Genomic DNA, 23,165 nt, shown 5'->3' on the forward strand with positions numbered 1-23,165 from the left:
ACAGGAAGAGTGTGTCAAGGGGAAGTCTTATTGCATGAGGTTCATAATTTGTGTGACAGTCACTGAGAATTGGTGTCACTATTTGCTGCAAAAAAATTAAAAACAAAAATCTTCATAATTGAATATTCAAGGAAGAGATAAGGATAGAGGGAGTAGGTGGGAAAGACAATAAGAAAAATAGAGAGCAGAGGAAGAGAGTATAGAGACAATGATAAGAGTACAGGGTCAGAAAACACAATTGAATAAGAGGATGTGCAGGAGTGACAGAGAAGGGGACTGGTGCATGTGTGAGAGAGAGAGAGAGAGAGAGAGAGAGAGAGAGAGAGAGAGAGAGAGAGGGGAGGGAGAGAGAGAGAGGAAGTGAAAGTAAGGGAGGGAGGGAAGGAGCCCAACACTTCAAGACTAACTGCTGAAGTCTGTCAGCTGTTACTTATGGGTGGAGGCAGTGGACCTCTGGCATTAGTGGGAAGTCAAGGAACAGAAGCACATATCCAAAGAGTGGGAGAGAGGAGGTACGTGAATATACAGGTGGTTGTATCTGCACAAGTGGAGGGGAGAGACCCTCATCTCTCTGGGTCAGCCGACACAAGATGAAGAGTCAAATCACCAACGCCCTGTCGGACTTCTTCTTCGAGTACGAGACCCCACGCCAGGTGCTGGTGAGGAACAGGAGAGTGGGAGTGGTATGCCGACTGATACAGCTGGGGGTCCTGGCTTACATCATCGGGTAAGATCTCCCTTGCTTGTTTACTGTGTTGTTTGGGGGGACAACAGGGAGAGCCACAGAGATACATTGGCTGGTGTGGCTGCAGAGTCTGTGCGAGTTTCAGCATGCTGGAGGCAGAATCAGGGTCAGAATCTTAATTCTTTGTTTTGCCAGGTATTTTTGCACATACAAGGAATTTTACTCAGCGAGGTTGGTGCATTGTAGTAAATATACTATAACTAATATGAACCATACAAATTTACATTTTCTCAATACTAGATTAAGTAAATCCTATAAATTGCTATGTAAATAATTAAATTAATTAATACTTATTTAAATAACATTTCCTTAAACATGTTTTTGTTTCTGAGGGGTAAAAATATATATAATGTATGCATCGGGGAGAAAGTTTACAGTTTTTCACGAATAGGAGCGCTTTGCGGGGTGTTGACCTGATTCTGTTGCTGTGGAAAATAGACTTAACTTCATTTAAGAAATAGTGCAAAATAATGCCGCAAACATTGTCTGTGCTGCAAACAGGCCAGGAGCACAAAGGAGAATGACCCCACATAATTAATATTGCCTAAAGCATGCATACAATGCATTCTTCTTACTCCTAAATTCAAGTCAAGGCAAGATTACAGCATTCCTACAAACCAACTCATGTCGGCCTCTAAATATTGAAATACATGTTCTCTGGAAGATGATTCATTGTTGTACGTGTGCTGTGCGTGCATGTGTGTAATCTGAGGTTGCACCTGTAGGCGGGGGAGGAGGATTGTATATGATGAATAAGTTTAGACACATGCTATCACAGATAACAATCAAATACAACAAACATTTAAGGTATTATTACCATATGTTGGAGGCCACCAGAATGTAAAAATTGTAACAGCCAGACGATTCTATTGATTTACACTAATCTGGATTTACATGGCCCTCATTTAGTTTTTCTTCTATTATCCAGCATGGTTTATGGTCAGAATGGTCTTCTTATAGACAAGGATGACTTGTGGTTATTAGTTATTAAGTAGTTATTCAATTATAGTTATCAAAAAACACATAGCATCATCCTTCATTAATAACCACTTTCAGTCTGGTGTCCCAATTTAGGGCATCATTATAGGCACAAAAAAAAGAGAAAGAAGATCTACAAACTCAAAACTCCTCAGAATGCGACATATTGTGAGCTTGTAGATTGGCTATATTCGCTATTCATCGTACAAGGAAGTATAGGCTATAGGACACACAGGTCAAGTGGTTAACTCTCTGGCCTCGATAGCCTTAGGATAGCTGACATCGTAATGTGGGTTTAGCTTGAGCAAATGCAAGCAAGTACAAACAGTTCAGTGGTAAAGGATTTATATGTTTTTCAATATCAGGGATCCCTTAACAGAATTTGGCAGAATTTGGCCACTCCACTGTTCTTCCAATTTCCCTCCCTTTCCTCCCTTCCTTCCATTTCCCATCATCTGCTCATCACCAGCTATACCAGACATTGATGGGCTTTGGGGAGGGATGATGATTAGAAGAGACCGTCTAGGGTTCTGCTCTTCAGAAGCAGCCAGCAGGCTCTGACAGCCTTCCTGTCAGAGCACAGGAGCAGACAGCAAACATGCAGCGAGAAGATTCAAAGTGAAAGAATCTTACTCATGTTAATCTTGCCTGACATTTTTTTATTTTCAATGTAGTATTATTATTATTAGTAGTAATAGTTTAATGTAGCAGTAACAGTAGTACTACTTTGTGTCTGATTTGGTCAACAAACTAATTAAATTCATAGTTATCGTTTCCAAAACCAGACAACCAGCAATTAGGATTAAGCTGTTGAGGTCAAATATTCCTAAAAATTTGCCTAAAACCTATGGCTAAATACATTTCTAGAACATCCTTTGAAATTAGACAGAAGAGAGTAATGTGTATTCTTTATCTCTATTTCATAATCAAACAAAGTTTGGACTATAAAGCCCAGTCCACAATGATTCGCAACGCAACGAGTTGCAACTTGCAACCAGTTGCAGCACCCGTTGCAGGTCGGTACAGTTTTGGGATTCTGTTGCCACTGGTTGCAAGTTTCAAGTCGTTGCAATGATTTGAAACGACTTGAAACTTGCAACCACTTGCAGCAGAATTAAAAAATTGTGGTTTGCAACTGGACAGTCCACATCCAGGCACCAACCTGCAACTAATTGACTATATTCACACAGCTGCCATTTTGCTCTCACGTCATATTTGCGGGTTGGGATGAAATGATTATTTAATTAACTTAATAGAAAATTGCCACCGTCGGGGCGTCCGCTGGTCTAGTGGTCCAGGCGCATACCATTTATTCTGGTAATCCAGCTTGACAGCGTGTCGTGGGTTTGACTCCCGATCCCGGCGACCTTTGCTGTATGTCATCCCCCCATCTCTCTCCCCATTTCCTGTCAGCCTACTATCCTATCAATAAAGGCAGAAAATGCCCCAAAAAATATCTTTAAAAAAAAAGAAAATGGCCGCCGTGTGAATATGGTGAATTGCCGTTTCCACAGCAATAAGTGATAAACAGACAGGGCTGTCCCTAAACTGGACAGTGACAGATGGTGGCGCGCAGACACATCAAGACGAAGAGCAGAGATAGTTTTCCATTTACATAGCACGTCAAGGGCTGCCAACATTGGACTGTCAGAATCCAGGAGATTGTTTTTTGGGGGGGGGACTTAGATGTAATTTCCTGTGTTCTGGTGAATTTTGGGAGTTTCTCCTGGATTATCAGGAGACATGGTTGAAATCAAGGAGACTCCTGCAGGATCCAGGAGTGTTGGCAGCCCTGCATATGTTGCAACTTTTTTGTTTGCGATTGGACAAGTTTAACCTGCTAACAATCCGTGGGCCCGCTGGCGGGCCTGCGGCCGTTTTTGCATTTTTTGAAAGGTACATTGACGCTACAATCAACGCCGAAGTCAGACATACACAAACAAAAAAAAACATTCACAAAGCTGCAGCGACTTGTTGAAAGTTGAATTCTACTCGACATCAAATATTTCAACGTGTGATTAAGTGATATATAAAGTCCAAACCACTTTTTTACTTCAAGAACCCCACAGAAACCCCCATAGGACATAGCAGTGGCGGCCATTTTGTGATTCCACTCAAAAAAAGGGCATTCGTTTTTCCCATAGAGATTTCCAAAAATATTGATATCAATTATTTTAAGCCTAGAATCAAGCCATCCAGGCTACTGGTGAATCATGACCATAACACATTTGATTCTGTCAAAAATACATTTTGAAAACCGCAAAACAAAAATTTTAATTAAATATAGTAGGCTATATCATAAATTAATTAAATATTTTTTTTTTTCACAGAATGAAATGTTTTATGGTCATGGCCATGGGCTAGGTAAGGCTTCATACTGTGGCCACATTGTGTTTTCCAGCTCATATATGATAATAGCAGTGTTATAAAGGAATCTATTTATAGAAAATATTTAGCCGAAAATCTTAAACCTTCTATTCCAGTCATTTCAAACTTGTATAACTTAATGTCAGTTGCACAGAGTTGATTATTTTTGCTGGGGACAAACATCAAAGTGTTACCTTCAAAATGAGACCATGCCCATGCATTTATTTACAAATGGTTCAAGAACAACAATCAATTTACTTTGGGTATGCTGTGTATAGGCATTTTTTGCAAATTATACAGGATTGTTAACAGGTTAATCACTTGCGACACAATGAGCCGGCATACGCCGACCTGCAACGGGATAATTCAGACTGCTGTGACAGTCACTGCAACGTTCTGCAACGGTTTTGTCACTTGAGAATCTTTTAAGTCCAGTCCACACCAATGATTCGCAACGCAACAAGTTGCAACTGCACAGCAATTGCAATCACTTAAGGCAGCTACATGCTCCAAATTAATCCACCCACCCACCGAACTGGTAGGGTGGATTACTACAAAATGACGTCACTGAGCAGCGGTGATAAGTGGTGAGGTAGTCACCTAAGCACACGTAATACTCACCATCACCCACTCCTCCATTGGCGTGTTCGGGACCAGAGGGAGGCACGGGGTCAACCCTACCCGAACATCAAAGGAGTATGATGGTGTCTTATCAATAAGGAACTTTAGGTGGATAACTGAGTTCGGAGGGTGGATGGATTCATTTGGAGCATGTAGCTGCCTTTCCAAGTTGCAATCACTTGCAATAGAATCCCCAAACTGCACCGACCAGCAACGGGTCAATTCAGACCGCTGCAACTGGTTGCAAGTTGCAACTCGTACAACGTGCAAAACATAGGTGTGGACTGGGCTAGGTTTAAAACGGTCTACGCTATACAATCAACCAAAAGGCTACACTTGACAATCAGTGTTAATTTATCCATTTGTAACCCTGAGAGCATATAAATGGATCCAAATGGGCTCTTGTTGCAATTATGTTGGCTTCCAGTTCCAACTATATCAAGATCCAGTAATCATACACCAGATTATGGTGTAGATTAAGGCTAGTTCATAGTGGAACAATGCCAATATGGTTTGGGCAAACAAGAATATAAAATATTCTTTGAACTTTTTGAAGAGTGCCTTGTATTAATTTATTTTGTATTGTTGATGCTTTTCTCCTATTTTGGACCGAAGAGCACCTTCCAACTTTTTTTTTTTACCAGCCTTCAGAATGCCGTAGGCTTCCTCCTTTTCTGTTCTTGTACTGGGCAGCAAATCCTAAAGAAGATTACAAATCCTCCCTCTCTGTGTGCGGAACCAGATAGCGATCTTACTTCGCTTGCTAGAAGTGTAATAGTTATGAGCTCAGTTTTTTTGCCTTTCCCCTTGATTGCCAACTCTAACTTTCACAATCTGATTAGTGTAACCAGTTAGCTGCTTCTACTTGGTGGTGAAATTAATATGTTGAACACATCCTGTCTTGAAGGCTTTATGCCAACAAGCTGTTGCTTTACGTACTTGATACCAAACAGCAGTGTGTGTGTACAGTATGTGTACGGAGCCCCTGAAGGGACATTACTAGGTAGATTGTTTTTAAGGGTAGGTACAATGTTTTGAAGGGTCACTTTCTGTGTGTGTGAGTGTGAGTGTGTGTGTGTGTGAGAGTGAGAGAGAAAACCTTTTTCAAAGGGGGTCATATTTGAAAATACCGTAGGGCCAACTGCATCTCCTGTCATATACTGTACTTACATAACAAAGTCACGTACAAATGCATCACATAACAACAATATCAATAGTCTTTTGTTTGCAGTGTAGCCAAATGTCAGCCACTCATGCACGGCATTGCTAATATATTAACATATATTGTCTTTTGTTCAAATGGCAGTGTAGCTAAATGAACCGGGTGTTCTCTACAAAAATAAAATAAGAATTGCCTTTCTTTCTCATCTTGAGAATGAGACAACACAGCAGTTAGAGAACAAGCAGTAAGAAGTCCTTACAAATTCTACTCAGAAATAGCCTATCTGACCTGGTTAATTTCAAAACACTCAGAAATGATATTGTATAAATTTCACATAACTATATTGGCGGGCCATAGATAATACATTTTTAGTAAAGAAACCACAGGCCATATCAAATCTGCCCTTGGCCCCCGGGCCGGGGGCCAAGGAGAGAGAGAGGAGAGAGAGAGAGAGAGAGAGAGAGAGAGAGAGAGAGAGAGAGAGAGAGAGAGAGAGAGAGATGCCACCTTGCCAACGTGCATTCAAACTGCCCACCAGCTGTTATCCTGCTAGTTATAGTACCTGATTCAGGCTCATCTCCTAGACAAACAGAAGCACACAAACATGATTTCTGTCTGTCAACACTTTACACACAAAATGGTCCAACTTAAACAAAATGGATGAAGACATTACTATAAAACTGATATGGTTCCCATTTCACACATATTTAGAGATGTAACTGCAATTCACTGTAACTTACAGAAATATTAATAATCTGTGCAATTGGACAGCAGTTTGTCATTTGTGCCTGTGATAGTAAATAACGAGTAGGTACACCACCAGAGATCACATACTGTAACTACAATCTCTGTCATTACTCGCTACATGCTGCTTGAGGGGTGCCGTTACAGAAACGCTGAGCTTACCAATTAATCTACCCTTGCCTTGAGAGTTTGGCTGCTGAGATGCTGACAAGCCTAAAGCCTAATTTATACTTCGTCATAGGATGGTGCCTCATCACGTCATGTCATATTACACCGTTTACATTTTTACAGGTTGGCAAACCTGTCAATAAACAGACGCTGCAACTAGTCGTCACTTTCTCATCGCTTTCTCCTCACTGGCTGGCATTGGTTAAAGCGATCGGCGGGGTGGATCGTTGTGAAGAAAAATATTCTACGATTTTTCAAAGCTTAGTGAAAACGCTCGGAATCGCTGGCAAGGGCAGCTATAGATGATGTTTTAACTCTGGCAGTCAATGAGTTCGCAACAACCTGTGGTGACGATGTGCTCAATGTGATTAATCTTATAATTATTTCCTGTTAGTTTGCTTCTTGAACAACGCCTATGAAGGCTGTTTGAGCTGAAACACGTCCGTTGTTGGTCTCTGTGAAGAAAATTAAATAGTGAAAAGGACATTATGGAGTGCTGCTGGCTTGTTTATCTTCTCGTTGTACTTTTGGACCGTGCACCTAAACTTTCCTAAAGCCTTGTCAGTTTGGAAAGGTTTGGTTTCTGTTTCTGGATCATTGCCAGGCATGTCACCTAGTGGTTGACAATATTAATGCAGGACGCCCGGCACACAATATATCAATGAAAGTATTTAAAGTGGGCTATACAGTGTTACCGGTGTTGACATGCATTTATTAATTTCTATCGTCTGAAACCCTAGTGCCAAGTCTTCCGCATTTGGTTTAAACACACACACACACACACACACACACACATTTTTCACAACTATTGTCTTTATATATGGTAACCAACCTCTAAATGACATTTCATGCCAGTCTTGTTTTTCACTTCATTCCATTTTCGATGAGCGGCACCATTGTACGATGAACTATAAAATAGGTTCAACATTGATTAACAAATGCTAATAACGAATAAACCGCTGGGATCCACTGCTACTAGAAGGCACTGTAATTTTGACTATGCTTTCAAGTGCTTCTCCCATGTACTGTAGCTACATACAGTACAGTACAGTATACTTGAGTTTTACCTCTGCATTACACTTTCCGGTCTTTTTTACCTGTTGTATATGCTTCCTATGTGCCAAGCCAAATTTGTTATATGTGCACATTCAGTTTCTGCATCTCATTGTGTTCCCATACAGGTGGGTGTTCATCTATGAGAAAGGCTACCAGTCCGCTGACACGGCAATCAGTTCTGTCTTCACTAAGATGAAAGGTGTGGGCTACACCAGCGGGAAAGGACATGAGAGAGAGAGAGTCTGGGATGTGGCAGACTACGTCTTCCCTGCACAGGTTGGTGATTGCTTGGAGGAGGACCCATACTTGGCAAAATATGGAGAAGTGCATGCCTATGTGAATGTGCGCAGGAAGAAGGAAATACAATCCGCACTCTGTAGAAGTCTTAGGAGTCTTTTTTTAATAACGTTTATGATCCGCAGCAGCAGTCTACCTAACAGACGCGTTTCGGCACGCAGGCCCTCGTCAGTGTTGGTGACTAACACTGACGAAGGCCTGCATTCCGAAACTGCACCCAGTATATTCATAAACTTCTCCAGACCGTCCTCGAGTTGAGGAAGCCTTTTCCCTTAAAATACAGGAAGAAGACTGTCAGAGTGAATGAACATCACAAAGTCTTAACTTTGGTCGTCAAGCAAGGTCAAAATGCTTTAGAGCCTCAAGCTTCAAGTCAGTCACCAAATACATTTTTTATGATATTTTCCTAAAGTGTTTCCTAAATAGCCTTAAAGTGATTACGTAATATTGTGTTGGCTGAAGCGCATGAAATCAGTAAAGTTTCCACAAATTTAGAATTGCTGGAGGTATGAAGACACTTCCTTCCCACAACTTATTGCGTGCATCCTGCACAAAGTTAAGCAAACAAAGTGGGCAAACATAGTGTACTTCTTTGTTTGCTTAAAATGTCTTGTTGACTGTAGCAGAGAAATAAAAAAAAGACACAAAGATTGCTGTGTTTTCTTTGAAGTGTGGGTGTGCACACCTGTGTAATTCAGAACTGGTTGTACAGATGGGTAGACCGTACCACTCACTGACAAACAATATAAAAACGTCACTTGTTTGTAAGGTCGTACACTTTGATCTGATTCACACAGGACTAATATTACGTGGTGACCTCATCTAATTTAGACATTCAGCTTGCTCTTTCTATGAATTGTTCTAACACAGTATAATACTCTACTCTGAAAGTGTACAATTGTAACCAAAATGGTTAAGGTAAATGAACACTGAGGATTTTACTGTGCATGCTGTATGAGATGAGATGAAGTTTCACCATCATTTCCAACATAGCCTCTATAATTCTTGACTGGGAAAGAGGCAGAAGAAAGGTGAAACTGAGATGCAGATTCACACATAGCAGATGAGATGACCTCTGTGTTTGTTGAAATATGGTAGGTCATTTACTCAGGAATCTTTACTTTACAAATTATAGACTGGGCTGATACGTATAGGATTAAGACAACAGACAACCTCAACAGTTATTACAAATTACCAGAGGTCTCCATTTAATAGTCCCATGCGAATAAGGCTTTTGTCAGAACAATTTCCCTTGTACACCATCAGCATCTCAAGAATCAAGGAGGATTATTTGTCACTACTCGTATAAACTTCAAAAAGTAAGTGTGGTAAAGGCTGCAAGACAGTGTTAACACAACATAACAACAATAATAAAGATAAACAGAGATAAAAAATAACCCTATAGCTATAATAAATAAATAAAAAACAAAAAAATAACCCTATAGCTCCCTATAGCAGTTACAGTATAGGGAGGGCAGGGGGTAGCTCCAGTGTGTCATCTCTACACTTCCATCTAATTGTGTCACGTGTGTGTGTGTGTGTGTGTGTGTGTGTGTGTGTGTGTGTGTGTGTGTGTGTGTGTGTGTGTGTGTGTGTGTGTGTGTGTGTGTGTGTGTGTGTGTGTGTGTGTGCGCGTGTGTGAGAGAGAGTGAGATGAATGTTGACATAATACTGTATACCATAGTACAAACATCAGCTGTTCCTTTGTGCAGAAAGGACACAGGCGTTCAAAGTCATAGAGTTACTCACTGTGACAGAGTCACAGGCAGAAAAGCTCTTCAGCAACAACGCCTCTGTCATAAGGACCCTTATGGTCAACATGACCCAGGGGGAATCTGCTGGTGTCTTGTTTCCATGGTGACCGTTACAAAATGTTATTATACTTTTATCAGAAAAATGCCTTTTAAAGGACCCTCACCTGGGTCAAACGTTAACCTCTTAAATGACATATGACCTCACACCCCAACATCTTGACAAGATGACCAGCAGGGCCCTTACGGGTCAAATAGTTTTCAATGCATACATACATCTACCCATAGTAACAAAATAGCATTGGACTCTGCCTGTGTTTGCCACCTCCTGTAGTACCGGGGAAAAGTTTCACATCCTGCCTTTGGGGAAAACGTTTGTTTATATTTACGTGGCCTGAACAAATACCAGCTAATTTGTACTAAATGAAGCAGTCCTAAAAGTAAGGTCCCTCCCATTTATTCCCATGCTACAATAGCCAGTCTACAGATCATTCCACTGGAACTGTGACTGGTGGTAATCATCATAATTATATCCCTTATTAGGATAAACTATTTTGAAGAGGAATTCATACCGTTGAATGTAGTGATGATGTCATTGCATCCCATTGATAGAGTATAAACTGGTCAAATTACTAGTTTGTCCTTGCACACATTTGAGCTGTTTTGTTTTTTCCCTTACATTCCGATTACGACATTAGACACATGAGTCAACACGAACCCTTCAGAATTCTAATGTTCTATGGTAGTAGTTCTCTAACTTCCCCAAAATTAATGTATTTGGCTGCGGAAAATATTTTGTGCCACGGACCGCCATACACAATTTGTGTTAAAATGTTTCAAAAATATTCTCTATCTTTTCACATTTCTTCTGAAAAATAGCAGATCTACAAGCTCACAATGTGCCGCACTGTGACGCGTTGTGAGTTTGTTGATCATCTATTTTCAAGGGTTAAAGTGGTTAGACAGCTAAATTTTGCCGGGGACCCCTTGGAAGCTCTTCAAGGACCCATGGGGGTCCCCGGATCCCACTTTGAGAACCACTGTTATAAGGAGACTCTCATAATGTTGAAGACATGTGATTGTGATTGTATAAGACCTAATTCTTCTATCCTGCTCTCATTCCAAACATCTCAGGGAGATGCCTCTTTTGTGGTGATGACAAACTACATTATAACTGAAGGCCAGAAGATGGGAAAATGTCCAGAGGTACAGTATGTGAACATTCTCCATGTTCCTTAATGCACTTCCCTTTTTTTTCCTTTGCTGTTTTCACTCGCATATTCACTTGGAAATCATTTCCATATAAAGGAAAACAACATGCATAGTGGGGTCTATTCATCATCTTGAATCCGTTTCCATAACTGGGCATTCGGTCTGAGTTCTATAATCTGTATTGATGCTAATCATTTTAGGTTGTTTGAATGAGGAGGATTCTTTGATGCAAATCTCTTTTATAATGTCAATGTCTCAATCCGCTGGTTCAGAAGCATGCACACATTTACAGTACAGTACCAAAACACATATACAGACTGACCACGCATCCTTGTGTCTTGCAGCTCCCGGACAAGCATGGCTGCAGTTCAGACGCAGACTGTGATGAAGGGAAATACAAACGTACGGGACATGGTAAATCCTGACGGCGTGACAGTGTGTCCTCAGCACCGCTCACTGACTAACCGTCACTGTCCTCTTTAGACAAACTTCTCTTACCTAACCACACGCTTCTCATACCACGAGAAACCTCTGCCACCTTTTATTGATTCTGCTATCAATTGATCATAACCTACTGATTATTATTCTGTTTAGTTTTTTGGGGTCGTTTTGTTGTAATCAGAGAGAAAAATAAACTTGACACACGTTCTCATTACGTGTGGCCTTCTCAGGACACACTTCAATGACAGGTCTATCATCGTCTCCCTTGTGTCAATGAAGTGAACGACCACGTTGTGTTTTGGAGGAGTATATTTACAGAGGGTTGTGGTTATTTGGTACCCATAGCTGACACGAACAGCAGAAGCAAAGACACACTAGCCCACATCTAGCCCCCATAGCCCTGACTAATAGCAAATACGCAAAGATAAACATTTTAGCTATTCATGCATTCCTCTGCTCCTGCTCCAAGGGGGGAAAAAAAGAGATTAGGATCAACAGCCTTGGTCTTAGTAACCACACACAATTTGAGAGTAGCTTATCCCGTGGCTTGCAAAGTTGGCAGAAGTCAAGCCTGCCCCTGGCCTAGGCAGGTAGACACCCATGTATGCATATTGACAGGTGTATGCAGGTGGCAATAAGTATAGAGAGGCTTAAACACACAAATTACTAAGAATATTTTTTATAGGACTATGACCATAATCGCAGCCCTTTGAAGCGGCCATTATGTACTGTACAACCTCCCCACTGTCCCTAGTATATCCACATCTCTACAATAAAAATCTGCTTCAATCAGACTTATATTGGCTGATGCTTTAGATCTGTCTGTCACAACAGTCATGTTTACCTTGAGGTGCCTGCATCCTTGTTGAAGCAGTCAGAGTCACTAACCCTATAGACGTCTAAACAGAGGCACCACCCCTTAGCTATACACGCACTCGTAGACGCCAGTTAACAGTTAAAGGTCAAACAAAGATTCAGCTGAGTAAAAAAAAACAAAAAACCAGTGGATCTCCATCTATGACGTTCACACTCCTCCGACACAATGGGAGATGGTGATAACAGAAATGCTAATCACATGGAGGAAATTATACTTTGAAATCAGAGATAAATGGAAGTGCTGTTTCTGCATTTGCTTCCAGCTCGCTGAACCAATTTCCTTCCGTGTCTGCACGCTAATTGAAGATAAGACCAAAAGAAGTAGAACAATGTTTGATAGAGCTTTGCTGTGAAAGACAACTTACTCTTTCCTCTCCGGGTGCTAGGCACATGTGTTATGCTGTTACTCTGTTCGTGCTCTGGGTCTTTAAAGATTGCCACTCAATCATGTCTCTCCTCTGTCTCCCCAAGGGCACATGACCGGGGTCTGTGTGAATGAAACTCAGACCTGTGAGGTGATAGCGTGGTGTCCTGTGGAAGACGACCACACCATACCAGAGTATGTACAGGATTTTGTAATGGCTTTGTTCATGTAAAATATTATGAGGCTGCATATATATTATATACACAGTATATGTATATACAGTATTTAGTATGTATATGTAGAGTGTTTTCATGGAGCTGTTACTCTGTTATTCCATTCCCTCCAGTCCTCCTCGTTTGATGTCTGCAGAAGACTACACGCTGTTCATCAAAAATTCGATCACTTTCCCGTTATTTAAAGTTATGAGGTAACAGACTCTTTGTATCATGTTAAATTGCACGCTTAGTTTGTTTAAGTCATCAAAACATGTCAAAGCACATTAACAAATACAGACATCATCAACAATAGCCTAACTTTGATAAAGCGTGTGGGATTATCTATCTCAATAAAGTTATCTCTGAAAGTTGATTTTCATACACTGCTGAAATGTCGAGAATCGAATGGAAAAATCAAACAATTGACAAGATGTTTAGGTAAATAATCAGCAGTAATGTCAAGTATGCAATGAGTCGCATTCAGTGTATTAAATGCCAGACCGCCGAGTGAGTGTATATGGCTATGTAACTAGCCATGTTAGAAAAATGGCTTTTAAACTAAAATCCAAGTATTTTTTTTTTGTTCCTGCACTACTGCACTACTGAGGTTTGTCTCCTTGATATACTATGGCTAGTCACTCTATTCAGGGAGTAGATAGAGATGTTCAACCAAGGTTATATTTGTTCAAGGTTCAAGGTTGTTCTTTATGATTACATCTTGTGTACACTACAGACACATAAGAGTAAAACATATTTTTTGTTCGGCACAATGTAGCAGCATAGGTAATAATAATAAAGAAAAAAGGAAAGAGAAAGAGAAAAACAAGAGCAAAAAATAAGTCTGTAGTTTTATACTAATAGGATAATCAAAATATAATATATGTACAGTATATGCGTGGCATATTATATACACCATAAGCATTCATCAGTAGCTGCAACAGTACCTTATATATACAACAGTTTAGGAAATCAACATTAGGAAGGTGCTACTGAAATATTTTATACTTAAGTAGACTTATAGTCTACTTAAGGATAAAATAACACTAGGACACCAGAACATGACTGGAGCCAGACACGCAATCTATATATTCCCCAGTTAATGTTGTCCAGGACAAAATTCCAAGACATATGTGGTGAAACAGCACACTAATCTAAATAAAAGTTTTTCTGGATAAGACCATATATGATCAAGGCAGCAATGCATACTGTAGCTGGATAACTATTTAACCACTTAAGCCCTATATGCCGAATAGCGAAAATAGCAGATCTACAAACCACAATACATGAAAAATCATATGGTAGGATGTATGGAATAGGAGAGGTGCTTATAACTGATCATGGGCAATACAAGCACAATATTGTAAATCACAACACACTCTCTCTCCCCAAATGGCATAGTTTAATGCAATACAGCATTATGTCCTCATTTATCATTAATGATAACGACCACAACTAATTATCTTTTCAGGAGTAACTTGGTGGAGAATATTGATGCCAAGTACATTGGCAAATGCCTCTATGAACCAGAGAAGGATCCACTGTGTCCCATATTCAGACTGGGAGACATAGTGAAGTATTCTGGCTTTAATTTCACCACAATAGCCAGAGTGGTAAGTGTGCTGCATAGGATGTGTTGAATGTGTATGTATGAGTGAGTGAGTGAGTGAGTGAGTGAGTGAGTGAGAATGACATGCAAGTGAATGAGCATTGTTCCATTGGATTTAAATCAATATTACATCTGCACCTAGAACATTTTTATTTTGTTTTGCTTTTGTTGCTGACAGTAGGGGTGCAACAGTTAATCTTTTTTTTTTTTTTTTTGGTACAACAAGGTTGTATGACGAAGTATAGAAGGGCTTAAGTGGTTAATGAGACTAACTGATTGAGTCGATTATACTTTTTTTTTTTGATCGATAGGCCTATATAGACTGCTTCTGCTCTTGTACAGTGAGGACGCTTTTGCTGCTCGCTCTGCCCTATGCTTACATTCCTCAGCTGATATCCATGTTTTATTTTTATTTTTTTCCCCTGAGAAACCACGAATGGATCCTGGATATTTATAAACACATGGGACTCTATTTCTTCTATAGATAGAAGCTTTTGCCATATTTCAATATACTATTTTTCGATCTATTTGTCGACCTCCAGTGACTGGGTACGTGGCATATAGCCAAAGCTAATTAGCATCAGGATGTACCCGACTGTTTCAACAGAGGAATACCAAAAATTGCTTCAAAGGATTGCAGTGCTGGAAACGGACTTAAACTTTTTAAGAGTGAATGTGGAAGTGAATCAACATTATGGAATTCCACAGTCTCAGAGCAACGGACAAGACCATGACAAGGCTTTCTCATGGAACACTCTCGGGGCAAAGCCAAAGGCTTTGAAGGGGCGAATAACTGGCAGAACTCGGAGCCCTGTGATTACAGATCTGACCGGCTGGCCTGCGCTACCACCCGCGCGTCACCATCATCGATGCCCCTGGACACAGGGTACCGCGTCTTCCACCCCCCTTCAACAGCGGAAAACTGCCAACGGGAGATCTACAAACAAATCTCCCAAAACATCGAGTGCTGAGCGTCAACAGTGGAAAACTGCCAAGGGGAGATCTACAAACAAATCTCCCAAAACATCGAGTGCTGAGTGTCCGGTGCGGCTGGGAAATAGATTCAGCCCATTGCTTCAGGACCCCAGATGCCCGTCTGATGACAGACCAAACAAATCCTCTTCACCCAGCAGGGTAAGAACCAAGAGTAACTCAGAAGGAAAAAGGCTATATGATGAGCCTGAATTTCTGATCATAGGGGATGCCGCTATTAAAGATGTTAAAAGCATGATAAGAAGAAAGGCAAAAGTGTTATGCTTCCCCAAAGACAAAGTCTCTGACATGAATGACAGAATTCTGAATCTTGTCGCTGAACACCCAACGGTGAAAACCCTGATTTTGCACGTTGGCACATGTGATACAGAGGACAAACAGTCAGAAATCCTAAAACGGAATTTCACTGCCTTATTCAGCAAAATCAGCTCACTTGATGTGAAGGTGTGCATCAGCGGCCCAATACCACCTACAAGAGGCGGCAATGAACGTTTCAGTAGACTGTCTGCACTGAGCAAATGGCTATCAACTACGTGCACCAACAAATCTGTACATTTTATTGACAATTTCAATTTTTTTTGGGATAGAAGACACCTATTTTCCTCGGATGGGCTTAAATTGAACAAGCTGGGAGCAAAATTGTTTATGTCTAACCTTTTCTATAATGTTCCTATGTCTTCTGCCAAGGCCAGAGCACAAGATTCCATAACAACAGATAGTGCTCTGTTATCTGCTACCGCTGCTGAAAAACATGAATGGCTTTGTGTAGATGCTACCACACCACCCCCCACCGCTGCTGAGGGGGAGGGGGGCGCCACACCCCCCCCTACCAAGGGTGGTACCACACCACCCCCCACCGCTGCTGAGGGGGAGGGGGGCGCCACACCCCCCCCTACCAAGGATGGTGGAACATCCATAACAAATGAACTCTCTGATAACTCGGAAACAAAAACAAAGGACAGCGCAACTGCTGATAACAGCCTAACTCCACAGAAGGAGATTGCCACGGAGGAGTCGACTGCTGATGACAGCCTGGAGGAGATTGTCGACTCTGATGACAGCCTGGAGGAGATTGTCGACTCTGCAGCCACGGTCTGCAGAGGGTCACGCTGGGTCACGCTAGAAGAGGCCTGGGTCACGCTAGAAGAGGGAGGAGACACAGAGGAGTCTCTCGATGAGGAAGATCAACCAACTCTATCACCTTCCTCCTCCTCATCATCATCTTTTTCCCTGTCCCCAATACCCCTTCTGGAGTTCACCAGTAGCATGAACGACTTGATTAAAGAGGGGACTAGAATCACCCCCCAAATCAAACGCCAGGCCCCACAACCATCAACCGTGCCCTGCCCCCCACCCATCCCCCCTCGACGGTTGACGCTGTTGGCACTAGCGATACAGAGGCGCAAGATCAGGAACGAAGAACGTCAAGAACAGCGCAAGAACAAGAACGTCCTGTCGGCTTCCCTACGTCTAGAGAATACATTTGACTGCTGAGATAGGCAGGGTCCATTATGCATAGCCAAAATCATGTCTGGGCCCAAGGCTATTTCAGTTAGCCTTGTAGAAAACAAGGTTTACAATATTTCCACCGTTATCTCAAATAGAGCCTCCGGGACAAGGAGTGACTTTAAACACTCTGCAAATATAGCAAATTTAACACGCATTCCCTGTAGAGGCAACAGCCAGATAGTTGAATGCCTGAAGCTAAACCTGGCCCTATTTAACATCAGGTCACTTAATGACAAGTCTTCCTCTGTAAATGATATCATCTGTAAAGAGAAACTAGATATTATATTTCTAACAGAAACTTGGCTTGGATCTGATGGAGCGGTGCCCCTAGCTGCAGCATGCCCACCAAAGTACAGTTTCATTCACTCAGGACGTGAGGGAAAAAGAGGAGGTGGTCTGGCGAATATCTTTTCTGACACTTTAAAATTCAAACCTCTGCCAAACCTCGGCAGTTTTAAATCATTTGAATACCAGGCCACCATATTGGAGAGTCAATCCTCTGTGCTTATGATTAGTATGTATCGACCTCCAAAGTGCAGCAAAGCTTATTATTATTATTATTTCTAACAGAAATATCAGAACTTTTATCTATCTGTTCCACTAATTATGACAGAACTCTGATTACTGGAGATGCTAATCTACATGTTGACATTGTTTCGGATGTTGTGGCTATGGGTTTCCTACAGTTACTGCACAACTTTGACTTTATTCAACATGTTGTTGGGCCAACACATAAACATGGCCATACCCTGGACTTGGTGATCACTAAAGGTTTGAATATCACTGTTGTCAGTATTATTGATAAGCCCGAACTAACAGACCACTATTTATTGTGTTTTAATATGACTGTCTCTGATCTAGGGAAAAACAATACAGAATATACTATAAAAAAACGTTTTTTTAGCTCATCTGCAGCAAACGAGTTTCCTCGTCATCTGACGTGTGTGCAGGTGCCCCCCCTACTTGATGCTCCCTCAGTGAATGATATGGTTCAACATTTTAATCTCAAATTAGAGTCAGCTCTCGACATAGTGGCTCCTATGAAAACTAAAAAGAAACTTAACTCTAGAGTAACACCCTGGATCGACGAACACATGCGCTCACTCAAGAAAGAATGTCGTAAAGCTGAGCGAATTTGGAGAAAAAACAAACTCACTGTCCACCTAGAGATCTTTAAGAAGTCAACAGTGGCCTATAACAAAGCACTGCGCTTGGCAAGGCAGGCATATTTTTCACGCATTATCAATGACAACAAGCAAAATGCCAGAGTCTTATTCTCTACCATTGAACATCTCTTAAACCCCCCCCCAGGCTTACAAGGAGTCGCTCCCTGCTTCTAAAGCTAAGTGTGATGAGTTCGCATCCTTTTTTGAAAACAAAATTTCTAGCATTCGAGCTGGTATTATGAATGCTGCTGCTAGCACTGCAAATGCGGCAAATGGTGCATGGTGCAAAAATGTAGATCCCTCCAGAGGAAGCCTAATATCATTCTGTGCAATTAATGAAGAGGAACTCCGTAAAACTATATCACAGATGACATCATCATCTTGCTCACTGGATGTAGTACCCACCCCGTTTCTCAAAGAGGTTTTAGACAGTGTTATTGGAGATATCCTAAGAATTGTAAACAGCTCTCTACTTTCAGGCGTCTTTCCAGACTCACTGAAAACGGCTGTAGTCAGGCCGCTACTCAAGAAACACAACCTTGATCCATTGGTGCTGGGTCATTATAGACCAATCTCAAATCTGCCATTTTTGGGCAAGGTCTTAGAAAAAACTATCTTTCATCAACTGGATGTGTTCCTACAGAACAATAAGGTTCATAACAAATTCCAATCTGGCTTCAGGAAAGGTCATAGTACAGAAACAGCACTTGTAAAAGTAATTAATGATCTTAGGGTGTCCGCTGACGACAAAAATGTATCTGTTCTCCTACTCCTTGACTTAACCGCTGCTTTTGATACGATTGATCACACAATTCTACTACAGCGTTTGGAGTACTGGATTGGTTTGTCAGGCACAGCCTTGTCTTGGTTTCACTCTTACCTAACAGGCAGAAGCTATTTTGTCAGTCTAGCTAACTTTGACTCAGACAAACACAACATCTGTTCTGGTATTCCACAGGGCTCAATTCTGGGTCCCTTATTGTTCTCCCTGTATATACTACCGCTGGGAGAACTCATCGCCGATCACGGAGTGAACTTCCATTTCTATGCTGATGATACCCAGCTGTATCTTTCAGTAGCTCCAGACGACCCCTGCGCTCTAGACCCATTGTTGACCTGTCTGTCCAGTATAAAATGCTGGATGAGTGAGAACTTTCTTAAGCTAAATGAGGATAAAACAGAAGTTCTCATAATTGGCTCCAGTGAGCAGAGAGAATCAATAACAAGTAGACTTGGTAACCTGGCTGTAGAAAGTAACACCACAGTAAAGAACCTGGGGGTGATTATCGATTCTGAATTGAATTTCAATACACACATTAATCATGTCACCAAGATTGCTTTCTTTCATCTTAGAAATATTGCGCGAATTAGAGACTATCTGTCGTTAGACGATGCAAAGACGCTGATCCACGCTTTTGTTTTCTCTCGGCTTGATTACTGCAACGCACTCTACTCTGGCCTGCCAAAGAAAACAACTGACAGATTACAACTTGTTCAAAATGCGGCAGCCAGAATTTTAACTAAAACCAGGATGAGAGAACATATCACTCCAGTTCTTGCTTCACTACACTGGCTCCCGGTTGTTTTTAGGATTGATTTTAAAATTCTTTTAATAGTTTATAAAGCTCTAAATGGTCTGGCACCTACCTACCTCTCTGACTGCCTAGAGAGATATGTTCCAAACCGGGCCCTCAGGTCTTCAAGTGCTGACCTGCTCGAGGTGCCTACAATGACATATAAAAAATACGGTGAAGCAGCATTCTGCTTTTACGGACCGACAGTGTGGAATAAACTCCCATTACACTTAAGACAGGCAGCCTCTGTCGATAGCTTTAAAGCACAGCTCAAGACCTATTACTTCACTCTTGCTTTTAGCTGATTCTTTGGTTGATTTTTAATTCCTCACTGTATTTCCTATTTTAATGTTGTTCTATGCCTTTGCTTTTGCCTTTGCTTTTATTTTATTTTATTTTATTTTTGTTTGCTTTATTGTTAAATTGGTTCTAACTGTAATTGTATTCTTGCTATGTAAAGCACTTTGAGCTGCATTTCATGTCATGAAAGGTGCTATACAAATAAAGTTTATTATTATTATTATTATTATATAATAAACAGATCATTTTTAAAAAGGGGTTCTCGATTATTCGATCAATCGAAAAAGTAATCGATAGAATAACCGCTAAGGAAATCGATAGTTGCAGCCCTAGCTGACAGTACTTACCGTTTGTGTATCGTCAGGGAGGGGCCATTGGCATTGTGGTTGACTGGACATGTAACCTGGACCTGGATGTCACTAAATGTAAACCCAAGTACACCTTCCATGGTCTCTATGGAAACCCTGCTGAGACAGACAAAGCCAGAGCATCAATTGGCTACAACTTCAGGTAAAATATTTTAGCACCGTGTCGTTTGCTGAGTTTATATTACTTACATGTGAGATGCACTGTTACTGTATAAATTGTCAAATTAAGACATTAAGTTGGTGATGTTTTAAATTCAAAGTTTAAGATTTGGTCCACCTCACTCACTCTGTAGGGCTGTTCAGCAATCTTTGACCATAATGTAATAAACCGGGTCCATTTTTACCCTCCCATGGTTAAATTAACACTCAAGATTTTACACTGCAGGCTCTGCAACTGCTATATACAATTTTTTAAGAGGCATTTACAAAAGCAATTCCCACCGTCCCTCATTTATTTGATAATGTAAAACCTTATTTATACTCCAGAGTGTGACTGTTGCTTGACGATGACCTCTCCTATTTGTAGGTTTGCAAAGCATTTCTTGGAGGACAAGGTGGAGAAAAGAACCCTAATGAAAGTGTTCGGCATCAGGATAGATATCATTGTGCAGTCACTGGTAAGCACCATGTTGGAAAAGAGAAGAGAAATAAATATATATATATATATATATATATATATATATATATATATATATATATATATATATATATATATATATATATATATATATATATATATACACATACGTACACACAGCCGGACACTTTATTACCTTGACACATCTCTCCAGCTACACGTTAAAGTACATTTCTAATCAGCAATGCATTTAGGCCTGTAGACATGGTCAACACACAAATGCAAACAGTATATATATATGATTTAAAGGTCATTTTAACATCTTGCGGCTCTTTATAGGCAAGGAAATTTGATATCATCCCAACACTGACGGCTATAGGCTCTGGAGTTGGCATATTTGGCGTGGTGAGTTTCAACATGAATATACTGTATTACCAATGTGAGTTACAGTTTTCTATGATTATAGCCAATGTTTCCACTATGAAGGAGCATAAAAGTGATCGCTTATGATTTTCTTTACAGGCAACTGTGGTTTGTGACTTGGTGCTGCTAAATTTGCTCCCAAAGAGAGAATTTTACCAAAAGATGAAATTCAAATACACGGACACACAAACCTGTACACAGGTGAGCTGTATGTTGTACCCGAGTTTTCAGATAAGACAACCAACAAACATCCAGTTTAAACACAAGATGGGAGCAGAACGGCATTGAAGTACAGCTGTAATCACTTGAGTGTGAAAAGATGGACCCATAAGGGTCAGGATATGACTGTGGTACAGCTACAGAGAAGAACTTGTATGCGCCGTCTCTTTGAAGGTCACTGTGTTGTCCCAGTCCTCTTAAAGGAATGCAACAGAGCTTAAGTCAGCGTCTGCACAACATCTACAATACATCACTACCAACACCGATGAGATCTGATAAATGTTGTCTGGTGTTCTTTGAAAAGAACACCATGTTCAGTATGTACAGTAGATCATGTCAAACTCTACTAAGTCAATCATAGTTACAAGGCAACACAGGCAGCCCTGTACTCTTACAGAACCCCTCCTATCCCACATGGTTTAGACATTGATATAAATACAGGGACACCAAGCCAATGTTGAGTTCAATGTGCTCAATGAGTTCATCCTTAATATATTCTATCAGATGACAATTATGTAATGATGGGGAGATGTAGAGGGTATACACAGGGTTGAGAAATGGGAGTCTAACGTTGCGGATCTTTACAGGAACAAAGTTCAGACATGTGTATCACAGAGAAGAACGGATCCCAAGTAAGTGGCTATTGCCATTCCACTTTCCAGCTTATTTAACTATTCACGTCGGCATGTAGCTTCATTGTCCTTCAGTGTATTTGAATTGATATAGTTGGTAATAATGACGACATTTAATGATGACCCTAACCCTAACCCTGGAGTGATGATTGTCTTACCTGCTGTTTATGTGTATACTGTAGGAGGAGTGATGGAAGGGTCTACCCATGGGCCATGCTGCTGTGACTATACAATCTGCACTGGGAACCTGGATTAGCATTAATAGATTAATGCACACACACAAACAAGTGCGTGTGCACACGCACACGCACACACACACTTGATCAGAGTTCAAATAATATAGATTATGAATTAGAATATGACTTCAGTCTTCAGCAACATTCGGCATCTACATCTTTGTAAGTAGAGAACAAAGGACCGTCATCACATTCATGAGGTCACCCTTGGTGACTGACTCTAGCCATCGTATGCAGAGCCACAGATTTATTTTATTTAGCTCAGTTGTTCTTTTTTTTGTAGATATAGCTTTAAAAAAATGTGTTTTGTTTTCTTGATAGCTTTTGTCTTTCATTGTACCCTTACAAGTGAAAAACATTTATTTGTGAAACTCTTCCACTCTTCTTAATTGTGACTGCTTATATTCTTTTTGTATCAAAAACACAATCAATACACCTACAACTGGCTGTACCACTAGGCGACAATCAGAGGAGATCACACAATCATTTGATGCATTCCTCATTTTACAGTTTGTGATTGACAAGTGAAATCAATAAAACTTGTACAGTAATTTTCTCTCTTCTT

The 23,165-nt window shown here is 40.7% G+C and overlaps 1 protein-coding gene across 3 annotated transcripts; it reads left to right on the forward strand.

Moving 5' to 3' along the window:
* The first annotated feature begins 404 nt into the window (after nucleotides 1-404).
* On the forward strand, nucleotides 405-23,151 carry p2rx1 (purinergic receptor P2X, ligand-gated ion channel, 1). 3 transcript variants are annotated; one of them, XM_080436295.1, is made up of 13 exons: nucleotides 405-727; nucleotides 7,967-8,117; nucleotides 11,024-11,095; nucleotides 11,446-11,515; nucleotides 12,890-12,977; nucleotides 13,129-13,209; nucleotides 14,466-14,607; nucleotides 20,510-20,655; nucleotides 21,040-21,130; nucleotides 21,430-21,495; nucleotides 21,613-21,714; nucleotides 22,320-22,364; nucleotides 22,547-23,151. In XM_080436295.1, the coding sequence occupies exons 1-13, from the start codon at nucleotides 591-593 to the stop codon at nucleotides 22,553-22,555; spliced, it is 1,200 nt and encodes a 399-aa protein (XP_080292421.1). In that variant the 5' UTR covers nucleotides 405-590; the 3' UTR covers nucleotides 22,556-23,151. The 3 variants fall into 3 exon arrangements, with proteins under 3 accessions (XP_080292421.1, XP_080292422.1, XP_080292423.1); XM_080436296.1 differs by having other exon boundaries at nucleotides 21,613-21,703; nucleotides 22,318-22,364; XM_080436297.1 differs by having other exon boundaries at nucleotides 11,446-11,503.
* Nucleotides 23,152-23,165: the final 14 nt, after the last annotated feature.

This window comes from Gymnoscopelus braueri (genome assembly GCF_963280865.1).
Source record: "Gymnoscopelus braueri genome assembly, chromosome: 8".
Classification (NCBI taxonomy): Eukaryota; Metazoa; Chordata; class Actinopteri; order Myctophiformes; family Myctophidae; genus Gymnoscopelus; species Gymnoscopelus braueri.